This window comes from Mobula birostris, chromosome 11, assembly GCF_030028105.1.
Source record: "Mobula birostris isolate sMobBir1 chromosome 11, sMobBir1.hap1, whole genome shotgun sequence".
Classification (NCBI taxonomy): Eukaryota; Metazoa; Chordata; class Chondrichthyes; order Myliobatiformes; family Myliobatidae; genus Mobula; species Mobula birostris.
The window spans coordinates 79,977,053-79,996,598 of record NC_092380.1 but is presented as its reverse complement, the minus strand read 5'-3'; the positions used below and the strand labels follow the sequence as shown (position 1 = coordinate 79,996,598).

The following is a 19,546-nucleotide window of genomic DNA, read 5'->3' as shown; positions in this document are numbered from 1 at the left end:
GAATAGGTTTGGAACATGGATTGTCACAAATTGGCCTTCTGTATATTGGCGAGACCCGACGCACACTGGAAGATCGTTTCGCTGAACACCTACGCTCTGTCCGCCAGAGAAATTAGGATCTCCCAGTGGCCACACATTTTAATTTCACGTCCCATTCCCATTCTGATATGTCTATCTACGGCCTCCTCTACTGTAAAGATGAAGCCACACTCAGGTTGGAGGAACAACACCTTATATTCCGTCTGGGTAGCCTCCAACCTGATGGCATGAACATTGGCTTCTCAAACTTCCGCTAATGCCCCACCTCCCCCTCGTACCCCATCCATTATTTATTTTTTATATATACACATTCTTTTTCTCTCTCTCCTTTTTCTCCCTCTGTCCCTCTCACTATACCCCTTGCCCATTCTCTGGGCTTCCCCCCTCCCTTTTCTTTCTCCCTAGGCCTCCTGTCCCATGATCCTCTCATTTCCCTTTTGCCAACCAACTGTCCAGCTCTTGGCTCCATCCCTCCCCCTCCGGTCTTCTCCTATGATTTCAGATCTCCCCCTCCCCCTCCCCCTCTCAAATCTCTTACTAGCTCTTCTTTCAGTTAGTCCTGACGAAAGGTCTCAGCCCAAAACGTCGACTGTACCTCTTCCTAGAGATGCTGCCTGGCCTGCTGCATTCACCAGCAACTTTTATGTGTGTTGGTTGATCTAAACAAGCCTGATGAATTTTGGAAATAAGTCCCGTGGACCAATGAAGTTAAGTAGAACCTTTTGGCCGCAATGAGCAAAGGTATGTTTGGAGGAAAAATGGTGCAGAATTTCATGAAAAGAACACCTCTCCAGCTGTTAAGCACAGGGGTGGATTGATCATGCTTTGGGCTTGTGTTGCAGTCAGTGGCACAGGGAACATTTCACTGGTAGAGGGAAGAATGAATTCAATTAAATACCAGCAAATTCTGGAAGCAAACATCACACCGTCTGTAAAAAAGCTGAAGATGAAAAGAGGATGGCTTCTACAACAGGGTAATGATCCTAAACACACCTCAAAATCCACAATGGACTACCTCAAGAGGCACAAGCTGAAGGTTTTGCCATGGCCCTCGTAGTCTCCTGACCTAAACATCATCAAAAATTTGTGGATAGACCTCAAAAGAGCAATGCATGCAAGACAACTCAAGAGTCTCACAGAACTAGAAGCCTTTTGCAAAGAAGAATGGGTGAAAATCCCCCAAACAAGAATTGAAAGACTCTTAGCTGGCTACAAAAAGCATTTACAAGCTGTGATACTTGCCAAAGGGGGTGTTACAAAGTACTGACCATGCAGGGTGCCCAAACTTTTGCTTCAGGCCCTTTTCCTTTTTTGTTATTTTGAAACTGTAAAAGATGGAAATAAAAAAAGTAATCTTGCTTAAGATGTTAAAGAAATGTGTCATTTTTAACTTTATGCCTTTTGGAAATCAGGTCATCTTTTACTCACCTAGCTATTCATAGTAACAGAAATTTTGACCGGGTGCCCAAACTTTTGCATGCCACTGTATGTGTGCCTCATTCTTTTTGCACTGTACTGCAGTACCTCAAAAATTCCTTCGGCATCCATGCACAAGTTCCCATTTTTATCCATTATGGGTCCTAATCCTGGCCTAACCATTTACAATTTACTTATCTATAAGAACAAATTTAGATTTCCATTTACATTGGCAGATTTTTTTATTCTAACTAAGAAAAATCAGATGAAGTTAAACAATCAAAATATATAATGAAGCTAGCGTATGTATAAATATAATGGAGAGTTAAATTTTCTTTTTAATGACAAGAAACACACTGCACTAGTCATCAGTTATTTCTATTATAAACATTTGGACAAGCATTAAGGTTTGCATCTACGTCTAAATCAACCTTAGAAGAACAACTTTTAATGCAAAACTGACTGCAAGAGTACATTAAATCCTAAGAACGTGTAAGCCAATTGTGAAAAATTATCATCTCATCATTTATTTGGGCTTAGAGTTATGAGACAGAGCTATGCAAATTCAGGGGAAATTTGAGGAATGCATAGATGTAAATAATATACAGTACAAAGTATCCTCCTTACTGCTCAACTAACTATATGGTGCAACATTGGTTAAAAACAATTTATGGCATTAAAATAACCAGATGTTAAACACTACAAAAAAAATCCTAACTGCTAATTTTTAAAAACATTTCTTTATGCATTTTACTTCTGGTACTACGTAGAGAGTTCCTGTAATGACAAATCTGATTTACATCGTTTCTGAACTCATTGAAGAAATTAGATAGTATATCATTCCATTGTTCAATAATCAACTGTTTATGGCAATGGACGACCCATTTAATCTTCGGCAAAGTTGCACAAGTTGGCTATAACGGCAAGGCCTAATTCAGAATGACGAAATGCACTGCAACTTCCTGACTGTGACTTACAACCTGCACAAGACTAAGATTATCACTGTTCTGCATTTATCTTGTATGTATCCATTAACAGTGAAATTGTTGGTTGACAGCATCTCTATCACACGTGATCAAGCCTTATGCAGCACAAGGGGCTAGTGTGATATAATATCGTCTAGTAGAAAAGCCTGAAAAAGGCCTCCACATGAAGTAGCTAAGAAATTCCACAATAGACATCAAAGCCATATTCCAGCTTTGCTTAAAGCTATGATGTTTTTACAATGCTTCTGAATATCTGTCATAGGTCTTAGACATTCATAAACAGTACAAATTATTAGAAATAATAAAAAATATATTGAAAGTGTAAAGTTAAACATCTCGAGGTCTAGAATACAAGAGCATAAGGCACTGGTGAGGCCTCACCTTGAGTATTGGAAACAGTTCTGGGTTCCTCATCTAAGGTGTGCTGTCATTGGACAGGGTTCAGAAGAAGTTCACAAGGATGATTCTGGGAATGAAAGGATTATCATACGAGGAAAGTTTGATAGCTCTGGGTCTGTACTTGTTGGAATTTAGAAGGATAAGGAGAGATCTCACTGAAACCATTTTGAATATTGAAAAGCCTAGACAGAGTAAATGTGGAAAAGATGTTTCCCATGGTGGGGAGTCCAGGACAAGAGGGCACAGCCTTAAGATAGAGGGGCGTCCATTTAAAACAGAGATGCAGAGGAATTTCTTTAGCCAGAAGGTGGTGTATTTGTGGAATTTATTACCATTGGAAGCTGCGGACTCCAGGTCATTGGGTGTATTTAAGGCAGAGTTTGATAGGTTATTGATTGATCACGGCATCAAAGGTTATGGGGAGAAGGCCGGGGAGTGGGGCTGAGAATTAGGCTAAATGACCCAATTCTACTCCTCTGTCATATGCTCTAAATGAGAATTTAATCTTATGTTGTCAGGATCCACACCACATCTAACCTGACAGAGGATCTGTAGCAGATTTACATGCACAGGTTCTGGGGAATAACCAGCTGATGTCTACTACTGAGCCATATGCTGAGTAAAGCAGCACAGAACATCTTGGAAATCATTACAGATCTAGCTTACGCTTCCATATGGGAATCCCGAATGTTTGTGCTTACTCAGCAAGCCCTCAGCTCAGATCAATTAAGAAGGGCAACACAAGCATTTAAAAATATCTATAATAAAACACATTTCACTGGAGAGATCCCAAAAGAAATTTGAAACTAACCTGCACAAGAAACTAGAGACGAATGTCTGAAGGCTTGGTGATTCAAATCAAGAAAATGTACTATGATTTTCATTCTAGCTTTTATAGTAATAAAGCTCATAAATAATTAATATGTTAAAAATTAAACAAATACTAAAATTTAGCTCATATCCCCTACCTGGTCTGGTTTCCTACTGATAAGAATGCTTAACACCTTACTGAAGAAACTTGCAAGCAAAGGATTAAGTGGTGGGTCATTCTCCAAAAAGTTGTAAAGTCTTGTAAGCAAAGGTTCATCTTCTGCTAGTCGATCATTTAACTGTGCTACATCTGAAGTAAGCAGTTCACACGATATGTTGGGATATCTAGAAAAATAAATATTTAGAGCATTTTATGTCAAGTTTGATAAAGGATCTCCCAGTCTGTAATTTGCAACAACCTGCTGTTGATTTTATAACAGTAGCAGCAAATTCTGGTTATTTCAAAACATTTTCAAAATATTTTTTCAATATGGACATGTGTAAAGAAATGCATTTTAAACTCTATAAAGGACAAGTCAAATTCCCCATTACGTGATGAAATACTAGATCTAGTGGAAGTCCAGGTTTTTGGTGCCTACAGAATAAATTACTAAAATGTCATGATTTCTTACAAAGGATATTTAAAAACACTCACAAATTCTTAGTTTATTTCTGATGAACTAGAAAACTAAAAAGTAAAAGTTCTCCTGCAGCTATACAAAGTAGACGCACACTATTCAGTCCTGAACACAGTATTAGATTCATGCCACACATACCATTGAGTCTCATCTGACTACAAGACCTTCTTCCACATCTTTACGGTACCTTTTAAGTGAAGCTTTGCAAAGCCTTTATGGGCAAGGATAGGCTTTTTTCTTTAAAAAAAAACAATACATGTGGCATAAATCCAATACTGTGCATCAGCCAGATAACAACATCCCTACTGTAAAATATGGTGGAGGTAGCATCATGCTATGGGGATGCTTTTCATCAGCAGGAACTGGAAATCTGGTCTGGACTGATCAAAAGATGAATGCTGCTGAATACAATGAGATCCTGGATAAAAAACCTGCTTGGCTCTGCCAGAAACTTAAACTGGGGAGCAACCATGGAATGGCTTCAAATGAAGAAAAATGATGTCCTCAATTGGCCCAGTCAGAGTCTTGACCTTAACCCAATGGAATATCTCTAACAAGAGCTCCAGATTTCTGTCCACCTCCACTCTCCAACTAATCTGGCACAGCTTGTACAATTTTGCAACAAGGAATGGGTAAAACTTGTTCCATCACATTGTGCAAAGCTAATAGAGACTTATCCAAAATGACTACTGGCTGTAGCAGCCGCGAGAGGTGGTTCAACGAAGTACTGAGCAAAGGGGGATAAATACTTTTGAACTGCTGACATTTCAGTTTTTGAACTTCTAGTTTTTCATGCTTTGCAATTTTCCCTGCTTTTTTGGGCTCTACTGGGAGGGAGAAAAAAAAAACATGTGATTCACAAAAAAACTGATGAAAATCCCTGTGGCAATACTTATTTATGTGAACAAAGCGTTGAAGGCTGAATACTTTACAAGACACTATTTGAAATGAATCTGTTACATTACAGAGTCTAAAACTGAGACTGAGAAGGATTTGTTCAAGTCCTCATCCCAATAGAAGCTAGTCCATTCCTCGTAATATCCATAAGATATAGGAGAAATAGGCTATTTGGCCCATGTAGTCTATTCCACCATTCTATCATAGCTGATTTATTTTCCTTCTCAATTCCATTCTCCTGCCCTTTCTCTGTAACCTTCCGACACCCATACTAATCAGGAACCTTTCAACCTCTGTTTAAATATACCCAATGACTTGGCCCCCACAGCCATATGCAGCAATTAATTCCACAGATTCCCCACCCTCGAGCGAAAGAAATTCCTTCTCTTCTCTGTTCTAAAGGGATGTTCTCTTCTGAGGCAAGTGTCCTCTGGTCCTTGACCATCCCCTCCTAATGGAGTCCTCTCCAGACCACTTCTATCTAGGCTTTTCAATCTTCAGTAGATTTCAATGAGACCTCCCCTCATTCTTCTGAACTACAGTGAGTACATTCTTCAAACATTGGTCCTGGGAATGAAAGTGTTGCTCTCGCAAACTTCCTCTGGATTCTCCCCAACACCAAAACATCCTTTCTTAGATATTGGGCTCAAAATTGCTTACAGCACTCCAAATGTGGTCTGATCAATGCCTTACAAAGCATTATATCCTTGTTTTTATATTCTGATCCTCTCGAACTGAATGATAACATTGCATTTGCCTTCCTTACTATCAATTATAAGTTAACCTTGAGGGAATCTTGCACTAAGATTACCAAGTTCCTTTGCACCTTCGATTTCAGAACTTCCTCCTCATTTAGAAAATAGTCTATGCCTTCATTCTTTCTACAAAAATGCATCTCTTACACTGTACCTCATCTGCCACTTCTTTGCCCATTCTCCTAATGTGTCCAGATCCTTCTGCAGACACCCTGCTTCCTCAACACTACCTGCCCTCCACCTACCTTTGTATTGTCTGCAAACTTCACCAAAAAGCCATCGATTCTGTCAGCCAGATCATTAACATATAACATAAAAGGTAGCGGACCCCACACCAACAGCTGCAAAACACCACTAGTCATCCACCACCAGTCACTGCAACCAACCAGAAAAGTCCAAAGTAAATTTATTACATACATGTCCCTATATATTACCCTCAGATTCATTTTCTTGTGGGCATTCATAGTACACAGAAAGAAGTGCAATACAATAAAGAAAACCACAAACTAATATGCAAAAGACAACAAACTGTGCAAATACAAAAAGAATAATAATAATAAGTAAGCAAGCAATAAATAAATATCGAGAACACGAGCTGAAGTGTCCTTAAAGTTGAGTCTATAGGTTGTGGAATCAGTTCAGTGTTGAGGTGAGTGCAGTTACCCTCTGGATCAAGAGCATGATGGTTGAATAATTTTTTATTCCCACTCTTTGCCTTCTGCCAGTCAGCCAATCTTTTGTCTAGGCTAGTATCTTTCCTGTAATACCATAGGATCTTAACTTGGTTAACAGCTTCATGTGTGGCATCTTGTCAAAGGCCTAATGTACGCCAACATCAGTGAACTTGAGACCAGGTATCCAGAGGCTTTGCTCAGTACAGTCAGCGAGTTTAACCAGGTCAACCTCAGAAAGGTGCTGCCAAAGTTATACCAACATGTCTCCTGCCCCACTAGAGGCCCGAATATACTTGACCACTGCTACACAGCAGTTAAGGATGCCTACCGTTCCGTCCCACGACCTCACTTCCGAAAATCGGACCATTAGGCTGTACTCCTCCTCCTGGCTTACAAACAGAGACTGAAGCAGGAAGTCATGGTGTCAAAAGTAGTGTTGCGTTGGACGGAGAAAACGGATGAGGTCCTCCGTGACTGCTTTGAATTGGTGGACTGGTTAGTATTCAAGGACTCAGCAGCTAACCTCGATGAGTATGCCTCAGCTGTCACGGACTTTATTTGGAAATGCACGGAGGACTATGTGTCTCGCAAGACGATCTGGGTATTCCCTAACCGGAAACCTTGGATGAATTATGAGGTCAAGTCCCTTTTAAAGGCTAGAGCTGTGGCTTTTAGGTCAGGGGATACCAGTCGCTACACGGAATCCAGGCGTGAACTCTGGAAAGCCATTAAGGGCGCTAAGAGGCAATATCAAGCCAAGCTGGAAGCCCAGGCTAACCAAAGGGATGCCAGTAGACTATGGCAGAGTCTAACTGAGATCACTGGGCGCAAAGAAAAGGCTGGGAATATCAATAACTGTGGTGCTTCTCTTCCTGACGAACTTAACGTATTCTACACAAGATTCGAACTAGAAGAGGAACGTCCCGCTCCCTCTGGATGAACCGGACCTCGTGGCATCGAGATTCATCGTCACCGAGGAGGACGTTAGAAGGGCCTTCCTGAAGATAAATCCAAGGAAGGCGACGGGCCCAGATGGTGTCCCAGGACGGGTTCTCCGGGCCTGTGCAAGCGAGCTAGCTGGAGTGTTTGCGGACATCTTCAACTACTCCTTGCTTCAGTCTAAGATCCCCTCGTGTTTCAAGAAGGCAAAGATAATCCCAGTGCCGAAGAAGAGCAAGGTGGCATGCCTGAATGACTATCGGCCTGTGGCTCTGACATCAATTGCTATGAAATGCTTTGAGAGATTGGTTTTGGCACACATCAACCACGGCCTACCGGTCAACCTCGATGCTTTACAATTCGCCTACTGGAGCAACAGGTTAACGGCAGATGCCATCTCTCTGACCAGATTTGGGAACAGCTTCTTTCCAACTGTGATAAGACTGCTCAATGGATCCTGACCCAGATCTGGGCTGTACCCTCCAAATATCCAGAGCTGCCTCTTGGTTTTTTTGCACTACCTTACTTCCCATTTTTTCTATTTTCTATTTATGATTTATAATTTAAATTTTTAATATTTACTAATTTTAACTATTTTTAATATCTTTAATATTTAATATTTGTAATCCAGGGAGTGTGAAGCGCAGAACCAAATATCGCTATGATGATTGTACATTCTAGTACCAATTGTTTGGCGACAATAAAGTATAAAATATAATGAAAAATCTAAGTGAGCAACATCCACTGGCTCCTCTTTATCTATTTTGTCTGCTATTCCTTCAAAGAATTTGAAAAGATTTCTCAGGCAAGATTTTCCCTTAGGACTTTATCCTATTTTATTGTGTGGCTCCAAGTGCCCCAAAATCTTATCCTTAGTAATGGACTCCAACATCTTCCCAAGCATAGAAGTCAGGCTAACCGCCCTATGACTTCCTGCCTTTTGTCTCCCTCTCTTCTTAAAGAGTGGAATGACTTTTGTGATTTTCTAGTCCACTGGAACCATTCCATAATCAAGTGATTCTTGAAAGATCATCACTAATGTTTTCACAATCTCAGCTACTACCATTCAGGGTGCAGTCCATCTGCTCCAGATGACTTATCTGCTTTGGAGTTTTCAGCTTCCCGAGCACCCCTTCTAACTAATAGCAACTACAGTCACTTCTGCCCCCTGACACTCTTGAACTTCTCCAATACTCATTGGAGCGGAGTTGGACAATTTACATCAGCGGTGCGTAAAATAGCTACTTTTTAATCAGGACGGCAATCGAGATTTTAAAGGCAAAGTTCTCAGCAACTGAGGAGCTACCAATCGGCAAGCTGGAATTCATTAGAAAGGGCCGATAAGAATAATTCAAGTGCTGCAGCGTGGTCACTGTTTTGGAGTGTGTCAATCATTAGAGTGACTTTGGCTCATTAGGCTTAGGTGAGATCAGATCTGCCACCTTCCAGTCTTCTGGTACTACTCCTGTGGTCAGTGAAGATACAAAGCTCTTTGCCAAAAGTGCCGCAATCTCTTCCCTTGCTTGCCCTAGTAAGCTGGGATATAGCCCATCCAGCCCTGGGGACTTATCTGTCGTAGTGTTTTTCATAATCTCCATCACCTCCTCTTTCCTAGCTCAGCATGTTTCAGCATATTGCCCTATTCTGTGCTGTCCTCACATTTGTCAAAGTCCCTCTCACTGGTGAACACTGAAACAAAGTATTCACCAAGACCCTCCCTTACCTCCTCCGACTCCAAGTACATTTCCCCTCCTACCTGTGATCAGTCATTCTCCTGTCTTCAGGTACTTTACAAACATCTTGGTGTTTTCCTTAATCCTACTCGTCAAAACCTTCTTATGTGCCCTTCTATTTCTTGTAAGTCCATTCTTCAGCTCTTTCTTGGCTACCTTGCAACTCTCTGGAGCCCTGTCTGATCGTTACTTCCTAAACTTTAAGTACACTTCTTTCCTCCTCTTGATTAGATGTTCTACTTCTCTTGTCAACTGTGGTTCCTTCACACTACCATCCTTTCTGTACCACAATGGGACAAACCTATCCAGAACTCCAAGCAAGTACTCCCTAAGCAACCTCCACATTTCCATTGTGCATTTTTCTAAGTACATCCTTTACCTATTTATGCGCCAAAGTTCTTACCGAATAGCATCATGATTCGCCCTCCCCCAATTAAATACTTTCCCACACCATCTGCTCCTGTTCATGTCCAAAGCTCTGGCAAAGGTCAAGGAATCTTTGAAATGCTCAAACACTGAGAGATCTGTCACCCAAACACATTTATTGCCTCGTACCAGATGCTCTAGTTGGCTCGTCCACATATTGTGTTTGGAATCCTTACTGACACACCTAACAAATACCACCCTATCTAAACCTTTTTGGACTGAGGAGGTACCAATCAATATTGAGGAAACATAGAAAACCTACAGCACAATAAAGGCGCTTTGGCCCATGAACTTGTGCCAAACATGTCCCTACCTTCGAAATTACTAGGCTTACCCATAGCCCTCTATTTTTCTAAGCTCCATGTACCTATCCAAAAGTCTCTTAGAAGACCCTATCATATCCACCTCCACCACCGTTGCTGGCAGCCCATTCCACACACTCACCACTCTCTGAGTAAAAAAAACTTACCCCTGACATCTCCTCTGTACCTACTCTCAGCACCTGAAATCTGTGTCCTCTTGTGGCAACCATTTCAGCCCTGGGAAAAAGCCTCTGACTATCCACACGATCAATGCCTCTCATCATCTCATACACCTCTATCAGGTCACCTCTCATCCTCCGTCGCTCCAAGGAGAAAAGGTCGAGTTCACTCAACCTTTTTTCTTTTTGGGAGCATGCCTTATGAGAATAGGTTGAGTGAAGTTAAAGTCATTTTGTATCTTTCAAAATCTGCCTTCCAATCTGCACCTCAGTGTCTCTGTTACTGTTGTGGGGGGTAGGAATGGGTCAATAGAATACTCCCAATAAAGTGATTGCTCCCTTCCTGTTTATTACTTCCACTCACACTGACTCAGCACACGATGCCTCCAAGAAGTACTCCCTTTTGCAGTTGTGAATATTACCCCTGATTAACAATACCACTCCCCCACACCACTTTTATCTCCCTTCCTGCCCTTTTTGTAGCATCCAAACCCCTGATCAACCAGCAGCTATTCCTGCCTTTGTGATAGCCAAATCTCTGTAATGGTCACAACGTCATAATTCCACGAATTCACCCATGCTCCGAGTTCATCACCCTTGCTCGATAGCTCTCCCATTAAAATGTATACATTTCAACCATTCCAACTGAGTGCAATTTTATCTTATCAACTGCCTATCCTTCTTCAGACTCTCTACATGCTGCATCTAACTGTATACCAACCGCCCCATCCTCTTGACCTATCACTCTGCTTCCCACCCCCTGCTAACAGCTCTAGTGAACCTGCCCGCAAGGATATCAGCCACCCTCAAGTTAAGGTGTAACCTTCCCCTTTTGTACACGACATATCTTTCCAAAAGAGATAGCAATGACCCAGAAAAATTAACCCTGCTCCCTACACCAATTCTTCAGCCACAATCATCTGCCATATCATCCAATTCTTCACTGGCATGTGGCATAAGCAACAACTCAAAGATTACCAGCCTTGAGGTCCTGTTTTTCAGCTTCCTACCTAGCTGCCTGAATTTTCTCTTCAGGACCTCATCCCTTTTCCTACCTATACTCAGTGCCACTATATCAAGTAACTCCTGTACCTAATAAAGTGGCCTCTGAGTGTATGTTTGTGGTCCTCTGCTGTACTCCATCCACTTCAAGATTCAACATGTTATGCATTCAGAGAGGCTCTTCTGCACACCACTGTTGTAATGCATAGTTATTTGAGTTACTGTTGCCTTCCTGTCACCTAGAACCAGAATGACCATTCTCCTCTGACCTCGCTCATTAACAAGGTATTTTCACCCATAGAACTGCTGTTCACCAGATGTTTTTTGTATCATTCTCTGTAAACTCTAGAGACCGTTTTGCGTGAAAATCCTAGATCAGTAGCTTCTGAGGTACTCAAACCACCCCGTCTGGCACCAACAATCATTCCATAGTCAAAGTCACTTAGATCACATTTCTTCCCCACCCTTATGTTTGATCTGAACAACAACTGAAGCTCTTGACCATATTTGCATTAACCAGCAGGTATACAGGTATACCTAGAAAAGTGGCCACTGAGTGTATGTCACTGGTACCAATATGTACCACAGCTTCTAGCTGAACACCTCCCTCCACCCTTATAATGCCGTGGACCCAATCTGAGGTGCCCCCGACCCTGGCACAGGGGATCATTCAAGAGTCTCTTTAACGTCCACAGAAGCTCCCATCTGTTACCCATAAAAAGTGAACTCCTCACCTATTACACCACTCTCTTCTCCCCCCTTCTCTTTTGGGCCAGAAGGCCATACTCAGTGCCAGTGATCTGCTGCAGTGGCTTCCCCTGATAGGTTCCCATAGTATACGTGACATTGAGGGGAGTGGCCCAAGGGATACTTTGCACAATTGTCTATTTCCTTTCCCTCTTGAGAGCCAACCAGCTATCTGCCTCCTGCAACATGGGTCTGGCTTCCTCACTGTGGTTCTCATCCTCCTATATGAGCTGAAGATCACTCAGCTGCAGTTCCAGTTTCCTTACAGTTTGTGAGGACCTGTACCTAGTTGTAGTTCTCAGACGTGCAAGACTGGAGGTCTCCCAGATCTCCCACATCTTGGATGATGAGCTGACCTGGAACCCATTCTCACTACTCTAGCTATAGAGTAGGAGAAATCTGAGAGAAACCTGAATCTAGCACCTGTCACCTAGTTTCCTGTGTCCTGCACCTTGGGTGTAACTACCTCTCTATATGTCCTATCTATCACCCCTTCAACCTCCCAAATGATCCGGTGTTCGTCTAGTTTGAGCTCTAACTCCTTAGCACAGATTGTTAGAAGTTGGGCTTCTATCTGCACCTCTGGAGCATTCCCACCCTGCCTTCCCACATCCCACAAGAGAAGCATTCTACTATCCTGCCTGGCATCTCTACTGTCCTTGCTGAGCAGAAATAAAGAAGGGAAGGAAAAATTAACTTAACCTAGAACTTTTTTGTCTTCTTTGACTGAAACTTCTCTTCGTTGAAATCTCAAAGAGCTAAAGCCTCAACATCACCACTCTGATTCCGTCCGCTCAGACGAGGGCTGCTGCGACGATGGCCATTGCGCTTGCCGTCGCATTCCTTTAACTTGCTCTTGCTAATCAATCCCAGACACTGATTGGTCGATGGTTAGAGCTCAATTATGCCATTACTGCCTTTCTCTACTCGGACTGTGAACCTGAGTGAAATCACCTCCTCTCAAACTTCTGATGTCCAGATTGGTCACTAGTCAAAACTCTATTACATCTATTAAATGATGAGGAGGCATTTACCTGTAATGGACGAGACTGCGTCCACCACATCTGTAACCTTTTCCATTCCTGGACATTGGTGTTTCTATACCAGGTCATAATGCAAACATTTAGGATATTCTCCAAGTGCATCAATAGAATCAACAATGACCTGTGCATCAACAGGTCAGTTTTTGGTGACCTGCTAAATCTAAGCGAACTTCTAAGAAAGCAGAGGTGCTGTTATGCCTTTTGGGTGATTGCACTTACATGCTGGTCTCAGGACAAATCCTCTGTTGAGGACTGGCTCATGTTCTTCCTCCTGCAGTTGATAATCAGCTCTTTGCTTTTGCTGATATTGAGTGAGAGACTGTTGTGGCACTACACAACCACATTTTCATTTTCCCTCCTATATCCTGATTTATTACCATCTCTGATTCGGCCAACAACAGTGGTGTCATCAGCAAACTTAAATACAACACATTTAAAAGCACAAACTGCTGGAGGAACTCGATGGAAATTTTCAATATATCTGTTCTACAATATATACAGCAGTACCACCTGTATGACTATATCAGCTTAATTTAACTGAATGGTGATACAAAGAAAAAGGAAGTTGCTTAAAGGAAGCATTCAGGTACAGCAGTTAGGAAGACAAATAACACGTTAGCCTTTATTGCAAGAGATTTGACAACAAGGAAGGATATCTTGCTACAGCTGCAGTGTCTCTTGAGGAAACCACATCTGGAGTTGTGCATGCACTCTTTACTCAAAGAAGGATCTTCTTGCCATGAAGGGGTGCAAGGACAGTTCACTGAACAGATGCCTGGGTTATCAGAGATCAGACAGGCCGTATATTCACAGGAGTACTGAAGAATAAGAGGGGATCCCATAGACACAGGACTCCATCAGAAATAGGCTACAAACAGAGAGAAATTTTCAGATTACTGCAGAGTACAGAACTAGGAGTCACAGCCTCTGGTTATGCCATGAAGAACCAAGATAAGAACTTTCTGCAATGAGACATGTTTTTTAGTATACGGTTCACTGAGTTCTGTTTTTCACTCCGCTCAAGCGTTCAGAAATTCAGATAGTCTACTTAAAAATACCAGATGTGCAGTTTTATCAAAACTTTAATGAATTTAGTTTGGTGTCAACCTTTTTTGAGTAACATTGCTCCTGGGAAGTAGTTTAGGGGCTTGAATACCTTACAGGTACAATACAAATAGAAATACAAGCTTTCATTCATGTTGTGGGGCATGGTAGGGCACTAGACAGTGTAACAGAACAAAGATGCTAAGGAGTAAAAGTGCACGGTTCACTGAAAGCAGCACCACAGAAAGGTAAGGTGATGAAAAATGAATTAGCACACAAGTCTTCATCAATCTGAACACTGAAAAGAAGCTGTAACATTACATTTAGTGCAAGTTACTCGTGAGGCTGCACTTGGAGTACCGTGTACAGTTGGAGTACCTGTTATAGGAAAGATGTGGTTATGTTGGAATGTGCAGAAAAGTTTTATCAGGTTGTAACTAGGACTAGTGAGCCTGAATTATACGACAGGCTGGTCAAGCTAGTGCTTTATCACTTAGAACATAGGAGAATAAGGGGTAGTTTTATAGAAATGTTTAAAATTATGAGAGAAAGAGATAAGGTAGACGGTAACAGTCTTTTTCCACTAGGGTAAGAGAGTCCAATACTAGGGGGCATAAATTTAGGGTGAAAGAGGAAATAATTAATGCAGAGGGTGATGTGTATTTGGATTGAGTTGAAGCAGGTACAATAGTGTCATTTAAGAAGAATTTGGATAGGTACGTGGACAAGAGGAGCTTACAGGGATAAGGGCTGAATATGAAACATTGGAACTAGCTAGGTGAACAACGTGCTGAATAAGGTCAGATTTAACTAAAGGGTCTGTATCACTTTATGACTCTTGTCCAAGGTCTGCAGATACACAGTCTCCAAGTTACACATTATCCTGACTTGGAAATAAGTTCCTCCTCAATAACTATCATCAATAGCACTTACATCCGCAGTGACGAAATGTTTGGAGAGATTGGAGATGAAACATATCAACTGTTTCCTGAGAAGTGACTTGGATCCACTCCAATTTGCCTACTGGTACAAAAGGCCCACAGCAGATACCATCTCACTCAACCCTGGAACATCTGGACAGCAAAGATGCATACATCAGGATGCTCTTTATCGACTACAGCTCAGCATTCAAAGCTATCATCCCCTCAAAACTAATCAATAAGCTTCAAGACATTGGCCTCAAAATCTCCTTGTGCAATTGGATCTTTGATTTTCTCACTTGCAGACCAGAGTCAGTTCAGATTGGCAACAACATCTCCTCCACAATCTCCATCAGTACAGGTGCACCACAAGACTGTGTACTTAACTCTTTGCTCTAGCTCTAATGCCATATTTAAGTTTGCTGATGACACACAGTCGTGGGCCAAATCAAATCAGCACATAGGAGAGAGATTGAAAAACTGGCTGAGTGTGCTGCAACAACAAACTCTGACCCAATATCAGCAAGACCAATGAGCCAATTATTGACTTCAGAAGGAGGAAACCAGAGATCCATGAGTCAGTCCTCACAGGAGATCAAAAGTGGAGAGGGTCAGCAACTTAAATCCTTTAGAGGACCTGTCCTGGCCCAGCACACAAATACAATTATGAAGAAAGCATGGCAGTGCCTCTACTTTCTTAGAAGTTTGTGAAGATTCTACATGACATTGGACCACAAAACTTTGACTAACATCTATAGATGTGTGGTGGAGAGTATATTGACTGGCTACATCATAGCCTGTTATGGATACACCAATTTGCTTGAACAGAAAAAATTCTACAAGAAGTAGGATGCACAACCGATAAGACTCCTATTTATTGATTATTTATTAATTATTATTCTTCCTTTTATTTTCTTTCTTTCCTTTTGTTTTCTTTCTTTTGTTACATACCTTGTGACTGTCTTATGAGGATGATGTAATGGTTTTGCAGAGGTCACATGATGTAATTTTCCCGCCAGAGGGGTCACATGATGACCTGTTCTCAACAGGGATATAAAGGAGACCCCTGGCGTGACGCAGTTAGGTTTCAGTTTAGTTTTGTGTTAGTTACTTCGTACTGCTGCATATTTGTCTTATGACGCAGTTTCATTTTAAAGTGGAGTTCTACTTTCTATTGTAAGTAGAATTGGAGAGTGAAGACCTTACCAAAGCACACGAATTCACCGAGTCGAGTAAAGCTGATATCGTTTGGCAGTTTTGGAGAGGATCGACCTTATTGGGCTTCTTCACACAGAGAGTGGTGGGAGTGTGGAATGAGCTGCCAAAGGAGGTGGTAAATGCGGGTTCCTTTTTAACATTTAAGAATCAATTGGACAGATACATGGATGGGAGGTGTATGGAGGGATATGGTCCGTGTGCACGTCAGTGGGACTAGGCAGAAAATGGTTCGGCACAGCCAAGAAGGGCCAAAAGGCCTGTTTCTGTGCTGTAGTTTTTCTATGGTTTCTATTGAGTCTTCGGTCAAGAAGTAGTGACCTGCATCTGAGATAACTCCTGCCAAAAGAGCAAGGAAATTCATGCAGGGTTCGCTCGCCAGGAAAAAGGTCAGCTCCTTTTAAACTGTTTATTTCCTTCGTCGTGAATCCTTTGGACAGAACCAGCAGAAACGTCGCTTCTCTGAAGAAATCCTTCTCCAGAGAAGTCTCTCTTTATTGACTGTGTAAATCACTTGGACTCTACCACTTTAAGAACTGTTTTCGCAATTATCCTTTTATGAACTGTTCCTGAGTTGCCGTATAGCAGTTAACTTCCGTTAACTTAGTCGTTTAAATATATTTTCCACTACTGTTGAGCAGAGTTTAATAACTGTTTATGTTTGTTTAATATAACCTGTCTCAATTTGATATTCATTGTTGCCGGTCACGTGACACTTTCCTTTTGTATTTGCACAGTTTGCTGTCTTTTGCATAGTGGTTGTCTACCCTATTGGTGTAGTCTTTCACCGATTCTATGATGTTTATTTCATTTATTGAGTATGCCCATAAGAAAATGAATCTCGGGGTGAAATACAGTATAAGTACTTTGATAATATATTTATTTTGAACTTTGAATGAAATCACATTGTGGCAGAACCTTCACCACAATGACTACAGATCCATAAGGCTGCTCTGTACCCTTTTATCAATGGCAATTAGGAATGGGCATTAAAACTTGTAACCTTGCAAGAGACGAACATCTCCCACGAACTAAGTAAGAGAGATACTAGGATCAAATAAATTTAAGAATAGACTGATTTTTTATAGTAATAACTTTATAAGTATTTCTATTTTCCTAATGGCATCCAGCTAACAAAGAAAACAAGGGCTATCTATGTTTTATTTCTCCTTTATGCTACATTAGTTGAATTGACCACTGCAATTGACCTCAATAACATGTCCCAAGGGAAATTTTACCTTGGACTCATTCAATACCCATGAAAAAAAAGCTGCTAGTGTTCAGCAAGGTTAAACTTAACTATATCAACCAACCAGTGAAAATCATTGCCTTGGTTCACACATGAAAATGATTGCTTTTGCTATCAGACAAATGATATAAAGGGCTTGAAAAAAGATAGTGAGACTAGAATGGAAGAAGATAAATACAAAAAAATAAAATTTCCGCAATGTTGATGTTTCACCAGCTCAGACAAATTTGAATTCTTATTGGACTAATTAACTAGATTACCTATTTATGCAAAAGCATAAATGTAAAACTTAAAGTACAGATGCTAGGATCTAGCAAATTTTCCTTTAAGAATATGAAAATCATGACCAATTTATTTCACTAATATAATAACTTTTTGGTATATAATTGGGTAATGAAAAGTTAAGTAAACTTGGCATTTCTTATCCTCAACAGCAGAAAGGTCCAGTCTCTACATTAATATCAATTTGGAAGCACACTTTACAAAAACCAATCTAGTCTAATAAACTTCATTCAGGTAGGAACATCTTTAAATGTAAACATTTCCTATAATAAGATTTTCTTACTTGTATTTCACTTTTTCATCCATGTCATCTGGTGGCTCCTGGGTGATGTACGTAACAAGATCATGCATACTCTGCGACCTGACCAGAAAATCCAACAGTTTACGGTTCTGAGCTTTACATTCCTGCAAAATATCTTCCTCATCCATTAATTCAGTAAGAGTCACATCTTCCTTATCGAGGAGCGTGTCTATATGGGATGATGTGTGAAGATCAAACTTCCAAAACATGATGCACTAATTAAAAAAAACAGTAAAAGTATATTAGTCAGTGCATCTATTGAACAGTTTAAAAACAAACTAATCTGATTTCATCGAAAAACAAGACATGTTTCCCCTGATAACAGGTAAATATTGTACAATGAAAAGCAATACTAATCAGGAAAAACTTCAATCTCTAGCTAATGCTAAATATTTGTCATCTTAACTAAAGAAAGAGGACAAGCACTAACTAAACACATGAGATTCTGCAGATGCTAGAAATCCAGAGCAACACACAAAATGTTGGAGGAACTCAGCAGCCAGGCAGCATCCATGGAAATGAATAAACAGTCGATGTTTTAGGTCGAGACCCTTCTTCAAGACAGGATAAGCACCATATTTGAATATTAAATTTGTTTGGGGAAAAAAGCAGAATGCAAAACAATAGCAACAGATGAAATGATTTAGCCTTCAGCCAATTCAGTCTATTCCATGTGACCCAAGAAACAATTGACTGCACTGCATACTGCAAAGGCTATGGGTAATGACAACATCCAAATATATTGATAACTTGAGCCGAAGATCAGCTGTGCCTCTAACCACAGTCACAACTCCAGAATTCTGCCATGTACCCTCAGTGGAAAATTAACCAGTTAAATCTCAACTGCAAAAAAGCAGGAATCCAGCAACTTAACAACCAATCAGTATTTTCTCATTCAATGGGATAAATCTTAAAGATGTTACAGAATAAGAAAAGCAATTGAACGAAGTGTTGATATTTAATTCTCCAAACATTACTTAGTTGACTCATGACCATGGTTGTTCAAAGAAATACATTTCAATTCAAAAAAGCCTGCTGACATAAGAAAATGGTTGGACCATCATCTATCATTTAGATTCAGTTTTATTTATTGCATACATTGGAAAACACACTGAAGTGTGTCGTTTGCATTAACAACCAACACAACCTAGGGAGATGCTGGTGACACCCCACGTGCTGCCATACATTCTGGTGTCAAAGTAGCATGGCAGCAATGCTCAGCAGAACAAAGAGTCTTTCGCTATTGCAATAATAAGCTATTTTATAATTCTTCCCTCCAAATCAATCAGCAGGTAATTGGGAAGGATAATGAATTCCAGTTTTTATTTCAAGGATGTTGGAATATAAATTAGATCAGTCATAATAAAAATGTACAAAACACTAGAGAAACCACACTCAGAACATAGTTCACAGTTTTGGTTTCCCTTACTCAAGATATATCATTGAAGGAAAGTCAGAAAAGTTTCATTAGGAAGAACCCACAAAAGGACGGAATGTCTTACAAAGAAAGCTTAAATGGATCTTAGCTGTACTCATTGAAATTTATAAAA

At 40.7% G+C, this 19,546-nt stretch overlaps 1 protein-coding gene across 2 annotated transcripts in view; it reads right to left on the bottom strand.

Moving 5' to 3' along the window:
- The window catches only part of LOC140205226 (serine/threonine-protein phosphatase 6 regulatory subunit 3-like), a 149,845-nt gene that overhangs the window by 94,461 nt on the left and 35,838 nt on the right, over window positions 1–19,546 (bottom strand). For both annotated transcript variants that reach the window (XM_072272640.1, XM_072272641.1), the window contains exons 2-3: window positions 17,979–18,211; window positions 3,809–3,995 (exon numbers count right to left, since the gene is read on the bottom strand). In XM_072272640.1, coding sequence (XP_072128741.1) covers window positions 3,809–3,995; window positions 17,979–18,205 — 414 coding nt within the window. In that variant the 5' untranslated portion in view covers window positions 18,206–18,211. The remainder of the gene's footprint in view (window positions 1–3,808; window positions 3,996–17,978; window positions 18,212–19,546) is intronic.